This window comes from Catharus ustulatus, chromosome 5 (assembly GCF_009819885.2).
Source record: "Catharus ustulatus isolate bCatUst1 chromosome 5, bCatUst1.pri.v2, whole genome shotgun sequence".
In the NCBI taxonomy this organism is placed as follows: domain Eukaryota; kingdom Metazoa; phylum Chordata; class Aves; order Passeriformes; family Turdidae; genus Catharus; species Catharus ustulatus.
This window is the reverse complement of record NC_046225.1, coordinates 75,326,738-75,341,187: the sequence shown is the minus strand read 5'-3', so window position 1 is coordinate 75,341,187 and position 14,450 is coordinate 75,326,738. Positions and strand designations below refer to the sequence as shown.

Genomic DNA, 14,450 nt, shown 5'->3' with positions numbered 1-14,450 from the left:
CCCAAATATCTGGGAGTGAATGTCCCACTGCCATTCCAACCTCTAGGATATCCCATCAAAATCTCAATTCCAAGGACATCTCACTGAAATCCAAATCCCTGGGATCTGGGTAGGAATATCCCACTGCCATTCCAGCCTCAAGGACATCCCAATGAAATCCCAATCCCAGGGATCTGGGTGGGAATGTCCCGCTGCCATCCCAATCCCAAGGACATGCCACTACAACCCCAATCCCAAAGACCTGTGAGGGAATGTCCCACTGCCATTCCAGCCTCAAGGATGTCCCACTCAAATCCCAATCCCAGAGATCTGGCAGGGAATGTCCCACCGCCATTCCCAATCCCAGGACCATCCTGTTGTTATCCCAGCCCCGTGAACACCCCGCTGCCATTCCCAGGATCCCGGAGGATCCCGCCCCGCTGACCGTTTTCCCGGCAAAGCTGACTTCCACAAAAGGATCCACCAGGTTCTTCTTGTTGCTCTCGAAGCCGAAGATCTGCCGGACGTTGTCCATGACGGCGTCATCACTGGGAAAAGAGGGAGATGCCAAAATTCCTGGAATTCCAATCATCCAGAGGCTCCCACCAGCAGGACGAGCATTCCCATGGAGGAGGTGGAAAAGCAGGGGGATAAAACCAGTTTGAACCAGCAAGAAACTCCTCTCCCATAAAACTGCCAGATATCCTTGGACTGAGATTCCCCCATGGATTGTTCCCTTCTCCGGGCGTCGATTCCTGCTTGGAATGTCGCAATTCCGAGGGATCAGAAGGGAAAACCTACTCTGAGGCAAATCCTCGGCTTTGAAGATCTTGAGGCAGAACTGGGCGGCCCTGAGGGTGACCCCGGTGGGGCGCAGCAGGTTGGCCTCGATGTCCTCCTTGTCCTCGGCCGCCTCCTTCTTCTCCAGCTGTGGGAACAGGACAGCGGGAAAAGTCACCCCTGGATTCGGGAATGAGCAGGAAAATCCCAAAAGAGAGAGGCTGGGGGGATGTGCCATCCCTGGGAGTGTCCAAGGTGAGGCTGGAGGGGGTTTGGAGCAAGCGGGGACAGTGGGAGGTGTCCCTAAACATGGAATAGGATGGGATTTGTGGTGTCCTCCAAACTCAAACCATTCCAGGATTCTGGAGCCCCTCTGCTCTGGGAGAGCTGGGAATGTTCCCCTGGAGAAGGGAAAATGCCAGGGAATGCTCAGAGTCCCTTCAGGGGCTCCAGGAGAGCTGGAGAGGGACTGGGGACAAGGGCTGGAGGGACAGGACACAGGGAATGGCTTCCCTGGGAAAGGGGAGATTGGGCTGGGATCTGGGAAAGGAATTCCTGCCTGGGCTGGAATTCCCAGATTTGCTGGGGCTGCCCCTGGATCCCTGGAGTGTCCAAGGCCAGGTTGTATCCACCTGGGATGGTTGGAAGTGTCCCTGGGTGGGAATGGGATTTAAGATCCCCCCTGACCCAAACCATTCCAGGATTCCATGAGAAAACACAGAGTTTTTCCCCCAAAACAGAGGAAGATCCAAGCTGTGGCTTCCCTGGGAATGGCCCTGGGGATTGGGGGGCTCTTGGCCGGGATATCCCAGAGCTGGAAGATCCCAGGGCTGGAAGATCCCAAAACTGGAATGTTTCAGAGCTGGAATATCCAGAACTGAAATATCTCAGAGCTGGAATATTCCAGGCCTGGAACAGATGGAATATCTCAAAGATGGAATATTCTAGAACTGGAATGTCCCAGAGCTGGAATGGCTGGACTATCCCAAAGATGGAATATCCAAGGGCTGGAATGTCCTAGAACTGGAATATACCAGGGCTGGAATATCCCAGGGCTGGATTTTCCCCCCTATTCCCAGCAGGAATACTCACGGGAGCTTCGTCTCCAGGCCCCAGCACGCAGGCGCTGACCTTCAGGTAGCCCTTGGCTCCCGCGGAAAAATCCTCCGGATCCGAGAGGAGCAGCCACTTCCTGCGGAAAGCGTGTTCTGTGGGAAAACGTGGAAATCTGGGAATTAGTCCTTGGATGTGCAGGGAGCTCAGGAATGCCCCTGGGTGGGGTTTAAATGAAAATCATGGAATGGGATAAGGGAATATTCCTGTTTCTTTCCCAGGAAGAGACCAGGGAAGAGGGAGGGGTCTTTGGAATGGAATTCCAAGAGAAGTTTTGGATACTCCATCCCTGGAAGTGTCCAAGGCTGGGTTGGATGGACTTGGATCCACCTGGGAGAGTGGAATATTTTCCTGGATGGAACTGGATGATCCTTAGGGCCCCACCCAAACCATTCCAGGATTCCATGATCACGGATACAGGGTTCCTCTATGGAAGAGCTGGGATGTGTGGCCGCATTTCCCGAAAAAAAATAAATGAAGGAGATTCCCAAGGCTCACTTGGCTCGGAGTAAACGGTCTCCACATCCATCTGCGGGATTAAAGGAAAAGGAGATTCCAGAGTTCATCCAGAGCAGGAAACACCCGGAAAAGGGGATGGGATCTTACCCGGAATTCCCCGATGACCGAATCCGTGCGGAACGATCGGGAATCCACGACCTGAAAATGAGGAAAAATGGGAGATCCAATCCAAATCCTGCCAGGATGGAGGATCCTGGGGAACAGGGAAGGGGAGAATTCCAGGATCTCCCAGCACTCACCGTGAGGAAAATGGGAGCATCGAACAGCTCCGATGGGGACTCGAAAACGTTGAAGAAAAAAGTCTGTGGAAAACCGGGATGAGGATGAGGCATTATCCCAGTTTTCCCCCTGGATTCCCATATCCTGGCCTCTCCCAGGTATCCTTGGAGTGGGAATTCCCGCTGACCTCATCGAAGAAGGGGCTGTTCCCTTTCCGGATCCGCGTTCTCCGGGTTTGTCCGGCCACCGTCACCTTCACCACCGGCCGGATCTGGATCCCGGGAAGCTGCCGGGCCTCGATGACCCTCACCCGGATCTGGGATGGGGAACAGGGAATTGTTGGATGGGAATCACCGGAATCATCCCATGGGATGGAAAAGGAGGAATCACTGGGATCAGGGATGGGATGGAGGACAGGGAATCATTGGGATCTGGGATGGGGGACAGGGAATCACCCAGATCCCACAGGATGTGGGATAGGGAATCATTGGGATATTCCCAAGGAATGGAGAAGGAGGAATCACCAGGATGGGAATCACTGGGATCATCCCAACGGATGGAGGCCAAGGAATCACCAGGATCATCCCATGGGAATAAGGACAGGGAATCACCGGGATCATCCCATGGGAATGAGAACAGGGAATCTCTGGGATCAGGAATGGGATGGAGAACAGGGAACCACTGGGATCAAGGATGGGACAGGATGGAAAACAGGGAATCTCTGGGATCAGGGATGGAGAACAGGCAATCACCAGGATCAGGGATGGGATGGCAGACAGGGAATCATCAGGATCATCCCATGGGAATGAGGACAGGGAATCTCCAGGATCAGGGATGGGATGGAGGATGAGGAATCACTAGGATTAGGAACAAGATGGAGAACAGGGAATCATCAGGATCAGGGATGGAGAACACAGAATCTCACAATCAGGGATGGGATGAAGGACAGGGAATCACCAGGAGCCCACCTGGAAATCCTGTGGTTTGTTGGGTAAGGGTTTTTTGGGAGAGCTCTTCCTCCTCCTCCTCAGGCCCTGGATGTGATTCCCGGGCGGTTTCTTCGGGAGCGGGGGCGGCTCCGAGCCCGGTGCTCCCGAGGGCTCCGAGGGCTCCGTGTCCCCCGCGTCCCCCACGTCCTCCGTATCCTCCTCCGTGGCCACCTCTGGCACCAGGAAAATGGGGATTTGGGAATTCCTGCTGTTTCTCGCTTATTTTTTTATTATTATTTTTTTGCTAGGGTTGGGATTAAATGGATGGGAGGGAATTTTTTGTTTGGATTCAGACTTTTTTTTTTTTTAAAATCTATATCATAAATAAAATATATAGATAATATTATCTATTTGCAATCTATATTTTATCTATTTTATACCTATATTATAGTATATAAATATAAATTTTAATGTAATATATAATAATGTAATATATAAGATTACATTATTTTAGTATTTTACATTATTTTAGTATCTTAAACTATTTTTTAGTATATTACATAATTTTAAGCCTATAAGTTAAAAATTGAGATTTTTTTTTTTACAAGACTTTTTTAAGGGTAAATTGTTTAATTAAGAAATGACACTTAAATTATTTTTTATTTTTAACTTAGTGACTAATTCCACATGGCTGGCTATGCACAATTTTTTATTTAAATTTTTATTTATTAGTACAATGAATATTATATATAATATACATATATATTCTATATATTAATTATATACATACTATAAATACAGTATATTTAATTATCATTATTACTTATATAACATTTATTATATTGTGTTTTATATTATTATATAATCTTGTTTTATATTTTTATTTTAGATATTTTATATATAATATATATTATTATATACATTTATATATATATACTTTTATTCAAACTGTACACTCCTCATTTTAGTTTTATTATTTAATTTTGGAATTTAACTTTTAATTTTAAAAATTTACATTTAAAAATCTGATTTACAAATTTTAGTTTTATTATTTGACTTTGGAATTTAACTATTAATTTTAAAAATTACATTTAAAATTCTAATTTAAAAATTTAAGTTTTATTATTTAACTTTGGAATTTAATTTTTAATGTGAAAAATTATATTTTAAAATCTAATTTTAAAAAAATTTAGTTTTAATATTTAACTTTGGAATTTACCTTTTAATGTTAAAATTACATTTAAAAATCTAATTTTAAAATGTTAGTTTTATTATTTCACGTTGGAATTTAACTATTAATTTTAAAAATTAAATTTAAAAATCTAATTTTAAAATGTTAGTTTTATAATTTAACGTTGGAATTTAATTTTCAATTTTTAAAATTACATTTAAATTTTTAATTTAAAAATTAGTTTAAATTTTAAAATAATTAAATTTTTAGAATTAAATGGAATTTTTTCCGGGTGTGGAATTCCAGGGGCTCTGTTACCCGTGACCGTGTCCAGCTCGGCAGCGGCCGGGGCCGGGTCCGGAGGGGCCGGGGCTGGGAAAAGCGGGAGAGCGCCCGGAGGGGGGATGTAGGAAACCTGCAGGAACAGCGAGGCCTGGAAAACAGGGAATGGGTGTTGGAGACTGGGATCAAACTGGGATCAGACTGGGAGGGACAGGAACAGACTGGGATCAGACTGGGAGGGACGGGAACAAACTGGGATCAAACTGGGAGGGACAGGAACAGACGGGGAGGGATGGGAACAAACTGGGATCAGACTGGGAGGGACGGGAACAGACTGGTCCCAGACTGGGAGGGATGTGGCTCAGACTGGGATCAAACTGGGAGCCCAGCTGGCCTTGCCATGGCTTGTACTGTCCCAAACTGGAACCCCAAACTGGTCCCAAACTGGGAACACAAACTGGCCCTGCCATGGCTCATACCAGTCCCAAACTGGAGCCACAGCTGGTCCCGAACTGGGAGCCCAGCTGGCCTTGCCATGGCCCGTACTGGTCCCAGACTGGGAATCCAAACTGGACTCAAGCTAGAGCTCCAAACTGGACCCAAACTGGGAACCCCCACAGGCCCTGCCATAGCCAGTACTGGTCCCAAACTGGGAGTCCAAACTGGTCCCAAACTGGGAACCCAAACTGGGAACCCACACAGGTCCTTCCATGGCTTGTACTGGTCCCAACTGGGAGCCCCAGCTGGTCCCAAACTGGAGCCCCAGCTATCTCAAACTGGGAACCCAAACTGGTCCCAAACTGGGAGCCCACACAGGTCGTACCATGGCTCATACTGGTCCCAAACTGGAACCCCAAACAGTCCTGAACTGGAACACCAATCAGTCCCAAACTGGGAGCCCCAGCTGGCCCTGCCATGGCTCATGCTGGTCCCAGACTGGGAATCCAAACTGGCCACAAACTGGGAGCCCCAGCTGGTCCCAAACTGGGAACCCCAACTGGTCCCAAACTGGGAACCCCAACTGGTCCTGCCATGGCCCGTACTGGTCCCAAACTGGAACCCCAAATGGCCTCAAACTGGGAACCCCAACTGGTCCCAAACTGGGAGCGCAGCTGGCTCTGCCATGGCCCGTACTGGTCCCAACTGGAGCCCCAGCTGGTCCCAAACTGGGAACCCCAACTGGTCCCAGACTGGTCCCAGACTGGGAGCCGGACTCACCCCGGTGTTCTCCTTGCGCGAGTCCAGCAGCGGGAGGCTGAACGAGGCCGCCAGGCTGGGAGTGCCCAGAACGTCCCGGAGCGGCACCCGGCATTCCCCCAAAAACCTGTGGGAAATGGGGATGGGGCTCAGGCTGCTCCAAGGGCAGCCAAAAATTCCAGAGCCGGGCATGGGAGTTGGGAAGAGACCACGGAGATTCCTGAACTCCAGCAGCTCTGGGAATTTGGCAGCTGCAGGTTGGTGAGGATGTTGGGAATTTGGGATTTTTCCTGCCAGGAGCAGGGATGGCCCCTGCGAGGTGCAGATGAAACATTTTGGGGAACCAGGATTCCCATGGGATTGTGGTGTCCACGATTTTCTTGGATTCCAACCCTAGGTTGGATAAGGCTTGGATAAACCTGGGATGGTGGGAGATGTCCCTGACCATGGGATGGGATGGGATGGGATGGGAAGGGATGGGGATGGGATTTAAGGTCCCTTCCCACCAAAACCATTCCAGGACTCTGGAGCCCCTCTGCTCTGGGACAGCTGGGAATGTTCCCCTGGAGAAGGGAAAATGCCAGGGAATGCTCAGAGTCCCTGCAGGGGTTCCAGGAGAGCTGGAGAGGGACTGGGGACAAGGGCTGGAGGGACAGGACACAGGGAATGGCTTCACTGGGAAAGGGGAGATTGGGCTGGGATCTGGGCAAGGAATTCCTGCCTGGGAGGGTGGGGAGGGGCTGGGCTGGAATTCCCAGATTTGCTGGGGCTGCCCCTGGATCCCTGGAGTGTCCAAGGCCGGGCTGGGAGGTGTCAGCCTGAATCTTCCTGCTCCGGGATCCAGGACCCTCCTCCCGTTTTCCCGTGGCTATTTATGGGCACCCGGCCGTTGGAGCAGCCCCAAATTCCAGCTCCCTTGGATTTCAGCCCAGCAGCAATTCCAGCCTCGGCTCCAGCCCTGGAATCAGGATCCTTCCCACCCAGGGCCACATTCCCAACCTCCAATCCCTAAATTAAATCCCTTCCTCTATTTTTTTCCCCTTTTCCAAGCAGCTCTCCCACCCTACGGAGCTGGGAAAAGCCTGGAATCACCGGATTCCGGTGGAATCCCCTCGCTCCTCACCCAGCAGGACCCCCCAGCCCGTGGGGAACCCCTGGACCGGGAGGCACCGGGATCAGCCGGAGGAAGGAAACCGGAGGCTCCGCTCCCAACGCCCTTCCCGGCGCTGCCGGCGGCCTCTGGAATGATTTTGGCAGCGCTTCCCAAATCCCAGCTGAGCATCCCAAGCGTCCATCCCCAAACAGGGACCCCCCTATGAATTCCCGACCTTCCAACGCTGGAATTTCCCCCCCGGATTCCAAGCGAAGCATCCCAAAAATGCGGCTCCAGCCTCCCACTCGCTGCTCCCCACCGCGGAGCCTGGAAGAGCCGGGTGGATCCCGGGAATGGGAAAAGGGGGCTGGAATTTTTCCCACCTGTTCCTTCCCATGGTTTCATGGTCCTTGACCACCACGGTGAGCTCGGCATCGGGGTCCAGCGGGACTCCCTTCAGATCCCACTCGAATCCCTGGGAAAAGAGAGGAGGGACAGGCTGGGATCAGCGCCTGGAAGTGGAGATCCCAGATTCCAAACCCCTTCGGAATCACAGCATTCCCAATGCCAGATTTCCCCAGCAAATCCACCTGGAAAAGTTGCCTTGGGAAAAAATTTTCCTCAGCTATGGATTACTGGGAAGGAGCAAATCCCAGGAGCTGATCCAGCCCCAAATCTGTGCCTGTTTTCCCACCAAATTCCCTTTTTTTCCCTTTGGAATTGTGGTCCATGGGAGCACAAGGACAGGGCTGGAAGGGAAAAGGTGCTGGAAAAAATTCCCATTCCGTAGAAATTTCTTGTAAAGTTTGTGCTGGGTCTGGAAAAGACCTTGATGGAAGGGAAAGAGTTTGGAATTCTGCCTGGAATTCTGGAGACGAAAGGGAATGATCCCAAACTTTCCATGGGGTGGAAAGCCCCAGGGAACCACCTGGGCTTGGGGTTGTTTTATGGGAACAGGGATAAATCCAGGGATTGGGAATTCTCACCTCATTCCAGACAGGATTCGCGTTGTTCTTGATGACTTTTGTCCTCTTCTTGACACCTGGAAGGAGAAAACACGGGATTGGGATCTTCCCAGGATCGGGATCTTCCCAGGGATCGGGATCCCGGAATGAAACTCCCATCTCAGCTGGGACTGAGCTTCCAGGGATTACCACAATTCCCAGGACCAGGATCAGGGCCCTTTCCCTCCTCCCAGCTGAAGCTGAACTTCCAAAAATTCCGAGGAAAATTATTGAATCCCACTCCCTGATCCCAGGTGGGGCTGAACTTCCAGAAATTCCCAGGACCAGGATTGGATCCCAACCCCAGATCCCAGCCAGAACTGAGCTTCCAGAAATTCCCACAGTTCTCAGGATCAGGCTCTATTCCTGGATCCAGCTGGAGTAGAATTTCCAGAAATTCCCAGGACCAGGATTGGATCTCAATCCCTGATTCCAGCTAGAATTGAGCTTCCAGAAATTCCCACAATTCCCAGGATTGGGATCCAGCCCCATTCCCTGTTCCCAAGCAGGCTGGGAATGCAGAGATTGGATCCAGGATCCACCTGAATCCTCAGCTCTTCCAGGTTGGAAAAAGTGCTGGAAAATCCCACGGAATTCCCACCTTGGTGTGCCTCAGTTTCCCCAGAAGCATCCAAAGCTTTCCAGGGATTTGGGAATTTGGGGTGGGAGGAGCCACGGGAGATCCCAAAAATTCCACTCCCTCCATTCCCAAACCTCATGCCTCAGTTTCCCCAGGATCCCCAAAAGCCGTGGGATGGGAATCCCGGGATTCCCCCAAACCAACATTCCCAATCCCGGGAATGCTCCATCCTTCTCCAACCCCCCCTTCCCAAAGGCCAACGCCCCTCTCATCCCTCCTGGAATGTCACGGCATCCCAAGGGAAAGGAAGAGGAAAAGGAAAAGGCCAAACAATGGAGGTGACTCAAATCCCGGGAGACTCCGGGATATTCCAAATATTCCCGGTTTTCCGCTCCCTTCGCACCGTTCAGCGACTCCTTCCCTATTTGGGATCGGGAAGAGCCGAACTTCCCGGCTCTGGGAATATGGGAAACCCATCCCGCTGTTTTTCCTCATCCAGAGATTGATCCCTGTCTCATTCCCAAATTTTTTTTCCCAGGATTCAGAGCCATGGAATCGGGATTTGGTGGAAGGTGGAGCTCCCGGGATTCTCCAGAGGGATTCCAGCTGGGAATGGGATCAGCAGCACTGCCCATTCCAAATGGAAAACCTGGATCGGGAGCTCCTCGGGCTTTTCCCAAATTTTTGTTTGAAATGGGATGTTTTCCCCATTTTCTCGAACTCCAGGGAAATCCCAAGGCAGCGTCATCCTCCAACAGGAATTTCGGGAAAGAAAAATCAGTTTTCCCAGAAAATCCATCCCTCGGGAATGGGATAACCCGTGCTCCATGTGGGATTATTCACATCCATCGCAATCCAGAATCCAAGGATTTAAAGGGATGGAATTACCGGGATATCCGGCGTGGATTTAAACGATTTGGGATCAGGGGAATAGAAGATTCAAAGGAAAGAATTTTCCAAGGATTTAGGAGCTTCCCAGATCCCAGATTTTGCTGGGAGCTGCAGCCAAAAAATATTCCGAACCCTCCCTTCCCAAAAAAAAAAAAAAAAAAAATCGGGATTCCCTCACCTCGGAATGTCAGGCTGGCCACGGGATCGCTTTGTTTATCCCGCTTGTCCAGGCTGGGAAGTTGGGAAGCCCTTTGGAGCAGGCAGCGGAGCATGGCCGGGATCGGGAAAGCCGGGACCGGGAAAGCCGGGATCGGATCCGCTCCCTTATCCCATTCCCACTCCCTTTTCCTGGTCCGGCCCTTCCGGCTCGGGAACGCCCCTGGAGGGGGCTGGGAAAAAACCGGGATCGGCTGGGATTGGGGGGAGATGGGAAGGGCGGGAGTTGGGAATAAATCCCCGGGATTCAGGGATTCTAGTAGTGCCAGGAATGGGAAATGAATCCCTGGGATTCGGGGGTGCTCCAAGGACGGAGGATGAGCCAGCATCCTGGAAATCTCAGGGATGGGGAATGAAAATCCTGCGATTTCAGGAATGCTGGAAATCCCAAGGATGCTCAAAAACCAGGATTGGGGGATGCTGGGAGTGACAGGGATGGGGAATAAATCCCTGGGATTCGGGGATCCCACAATTCCCAGGGACAAGGAATGAAATCCTGGGATTTTAGGAATGCTGTAAACTCCGAGGATGGGGAAATAAATCCCTGGGATTTGGGGATCCCACAATTCCCAGGGATGAGGAATTAAATCCTTGGGAATTCAGGAATTCTGGAAACCCCAGCAATAACCTGGCACTGGGATTTGGGAATGCTGCAATTCCCAGGGATGGGGAATTAAATCCTGATATTGCAGGAATTCTGGAAACCCCAAGGATATCCCAGGACTGGGATTTGGGAATTTTGGAAATGTCAGGGATGGGGAATAAATCCCTGGGATTCAGGGATGCTCCAAGGCCTGAGGATGAGGATTTGGGAATGCTCAATTCCCAGGGATGGGAAATTAAATCCTTGGATTCTAGGGATGGGGAATAAATCCAGGAGATCCAGGGAATCTGGGAGTGACAGGAATCAGGAATAAATCGCTGGGATTTGGGGATCTTGCAATTCCCAAGGATGAGAAATCAAAACATCAAGATCCAGGAATGCTGGAAACCCCAAGGATCCCCACAAACCCCGGGATTTGGGAATGCTGGGAAACAAATCCCTGGGAATTTCGGGATGCTCCGAGTCCCGGGGATGCCGGGAATTCGGGAATGCCGCAATCCCGGGAACGCCAAACCCCCAAAACCTGGGAATTGCGGCTGAGCGGGATCAGGGGAACACCGGGAATGCCACACCCACACCGGGAGAACTCCACGAAAACCGGGAGCGCTCCCTCATCCAGCAGAATTTTTGGGGAAATCCCAAAAATCCGCTTTTTAAAAAAAAAAATAAATTCGCAACCAGCCCGTGACGTCACTGCCCTTTGTCCCCTCAGTGCCACCTCTGTCCCCAGCGGTGACCCCGGGAAGGGACAATTCCCAAATTTGGGATCGTCCCCTCCCTCCCCGCCGAGCGGAAAATCCCAAAATAACCGCGGGGGGGCTTTAGGGGGGTCCCCAAGTGCCACCAAGGGGGGGTGGCGACAACGGCGACAGGGGGACCCGCGTTCCAACCCCATCCCAAACTTCCCGGCCAAAATTCCCTCAAATTCCTACCAGAATTCCCCAAAATCCCGATTTTTTCCCCCCCTCTCTGCGGGAGGTGACACCAAAGGCGACAACGGGGACAGGGGGGACCCGCGGCGTTCCCAACCCCATCCCAGCCTTTCGGGCCGCCAAAATCCCACAAAATTCCGCTAAATCCCGATTTTTTTCCTCCCTCTGGAGCTGGAATGAGGAGGTGACACCAAAGGGGTGGCGGCGACAACGGCGACAACGGCGACAGCGGGACTTCCAGCCCCATCCCAACTTTTAGGACCCAACCGGGCGTGGTCGAACCCCCCAAAATTCCCAAAAAATCCCCCAAAATCCCCCCAGATCCCGGTTTTTCTCCCCCTCCGGAGGTTCCCACCTTGGAATGTGGAGGTGCAGTAGGTGTCGCTGATGTCGCTGTCGCCTGTGAGGACATTTTCGGCCCGCAGGACGAAGACGCGGAGCATCGTCCCTTCCCCCACCCCTCTGCATCCCCCCTCTTCCCAAAAAAAAAAAAATCCCGGGATTTTTCCCCCCTCCCCCCCCCAAGGCTCCGCCTCCCTTAAAGGGACCCGGTCGGGGTGTGGGGGAGGGGCGGGGATGCGGTGTCACCCCCCCTTGGGGACATTGTGGGGACTTTGGGGTCCCTCCCGCCCTAAATTGTCCCCGAGAGGGAATTTTGGGATCCCCACTCCCTCAGTGTCCCCACATGAAGATTTTTGGGGTTCCCAACCCCTCAATGTCCCCAAGGAGGGAATTTTGGGATCCTCACCCCCCCCGCCTTGGGGACATCGGGGGGATTTTGGGGTCTCTACATCCCCAATGTCCCCAAGAGGGAATTTTGGGATCCCTGCTCCCTCAGTGTCCTCAAGGAAGGAATTTTGGGGTCCTCATTCCCTTACTGTCCTCAAGGAGGGAATTTTGGGATCTCTCCCCCCACCCTTGGGGACATTTGAAGGGATTTTGGGATCCCCCCCACCCCATTGTCCCCATGGCAGGAATTTTGGGGTCCTCACCCCCTCTTTGGGGACACCAGGAAGGATTTTGGTGTCCCCACCCCCCCATTGTCCCCAAGCAAAGATTTTGGGGTTCCCAAACCCCCCTTTGTGTCCTGAGGGGGATTTTGGGGTCCCAACCCCCCCTTGTCCCCAAGGAGGGAATGTTGGGATCTCCATCCCCCCAGTTTTCCCTGGGATGGGAATTTGGGGTTCCCCACCCCCCTTTCGTGTCCCCAGGGGGATTTTGGGGTCCCCACCCCGTGTTGGGATTGGCATTCCCGGTGGGAGCAGCTGGGACCAGCCCCGCCCCCGGCTATTTTGGGAATTCCTTCCAGCCCGGGCCTTTCCCAGAAAGCGGCTCCGGGAGATCCCGCCCCAAACCGGGATGGGATCTGGGATTCGGAATTTGAGATCTGGGATCCTCTTTTCCCTGTTTTCCCCTGATCCCATCCCCTCATTCCTGCTTTTCCCTCTTTGCATTTATCCGACCCCATTCCCACTTTTCCTTTTGGGTTTATCCCATTCCTGTTTCCCCTCTTTGGGTTTATCCAATCCCATTCCCGCTTTTCCTTCTTCAGGTTTATCCCATTCCCATTTTTCCTTCTTTGGGTTATCCCAGTCCCACTTTTCCCGCTTTGAGTTTATCCAACCCCGTTCCCACTTTTCCCTTTTTGGGTTCATCCCATTCCCATTTTCCTCTCTTTGGGTTCATCCCATTCCTGCTTTTCCTTCTTTGGGTTCATCCCATCCCATTCCTATTTTTCCCTTCTTGGGTTCTTCCCATTCCCATTTTCTGCTCTTTGGGTTTATCCCATTCCCATTATCCCGTTCCCGTTTTCCCTCTTTGGGTTCATCCCCTTCCTGTTTTTCCCAGCCCCAAATCCCAGGATCAGCTGTGACCCCAAAGCTGGGAGAGCCGGGACTGGGACCTGGGGATTTGGGGGAAATTTGGGATTTGGGAGAGGTCACAGCCAAGGACACCCACAGCAATGGGAAGGGCCAGCGGTGCCTGTCCCCAAACCTGCGAGTGTCCCCAACCCCTGGGAATGTCCCCAAACCTGGGATTGTCCCCAAATCTGCGAGTGTCCCCAAATCTGGGAATGTCGCCAACCCCAGGAGTGATCCCCAACTTCTGCCAGTGTCCCCAAGCCTTGTGAGTGTCCCCAAGCCCTGTGCCATGTCCCCAGCACGTTCCCAGCACCTGTGTGTGTCCCCATGGCGTGCCACATGCGTGTCCCCATGAGCCATCTGTGTGTCCCCAACACCTTTGTGTGTCCCTACACCGTGTCACCCGTGTGTCCCCAACACCTGGACAAGTTCCCACCACTTGAGTGTCCCCATGACAAGAGCCACACGCATGTCCCCATCACCTGTGACTGTCCCCAACACCTCTCCATGTCCCCACACCATGTGCCACGTCCGTGTCCCCACCACATGTCCCCAACATTTCTGCATGAACTCACCACCTGTGAATGTCCCCATGGCCCGTGTCACATGCGTGTCCCCAACACCTGAGTGTGTCCCCAACACCTGAGTGTGTCCCCAACACCTGCACCACGTGCATGTCCCAATGACCTGTGACTGTCCCCAACACCTGGGAGTGTCCCCACCCCCCGAGTGTGTCCCCAACACCCGTGACTGTCCCCACCACCGGTGCCACACGTTCTCACGGTGCCACCATCCCAGGCTGCTCACGGCGTCACCCAGGGGGTCACCAGCTGTCCCCACGGGGGTCGCGCGGTGTCCCCGCCCCGTGTCGCCATCCCCGCGCCGGTGCCAGCTGTGTCACCCCCCCGCGCTGGCACCGCCACCTCCTCATTAACCTTTCTTGATTAACGCAATTAATTCCAGCTCCTCCTGCGCTCATCCCGGCGCGCGGGGGCGGGGGGAGGTGACAGGAGGTGACACCGCAGTTGGAGGGGACCGGGGGTGGCCTGGGGGGTGGCGGGGGAGGGGACACGGGGCTG

The 14,450-nt window shown here is 52.4% G+C and overlaps 1 protein-coding gene across 9 annotated transcripts in view; it reads right to left on the bottom strand.

Moving 5' to 3' along the window:
• DYSF (dysferlin) overlaps positions 1 to 11,974 on the bottom strand; it is a 74,218-nt gene extending 62,244 nt beyond the window's left edge. For 5 of the 9 annotated variants that reach the window (XM_033059825.1, XM_033059826.1, XM_033059829.1 and 2 more), the window contains exons 1-2: positions 781 to 864; positions 425 to 527 (exon numbers count right to left, since the gene is read on the bottom strand). In XM_033059825.1, the coding sequence (XP_032915716.1) occupies positions 425 to 514 (90 nt within the window). In that variant the 5' untranslated portion in view covers positions 515 to 527; positions 781 to 864. Of the gene's footprint in view, positions 1 to 424; positions 528 to 776; positions 908 to 1,851; positions 1,968 to 2,370; positions 2,402 to 2,478; positions 2,530 to 2,630; positions 2,694 to 2,797; positions 2,927 to 3,578; positions 3,773 to 5,028; positions 5,144 to 6,210; positions 6,317 to 7,665; positions 7,758 to 8,268; positions 8,325 to 11,864 lie in introns of those variants that run through there. The other 4 variants (XM_033059831.1, XM_033059832.1, XM_033059833.1 and 1 more) reach the window with 2 other exon arrangements.
• Between the last annotated feature and the right edge of the window lie 2,476 nt (positions 11,975 to 14,450).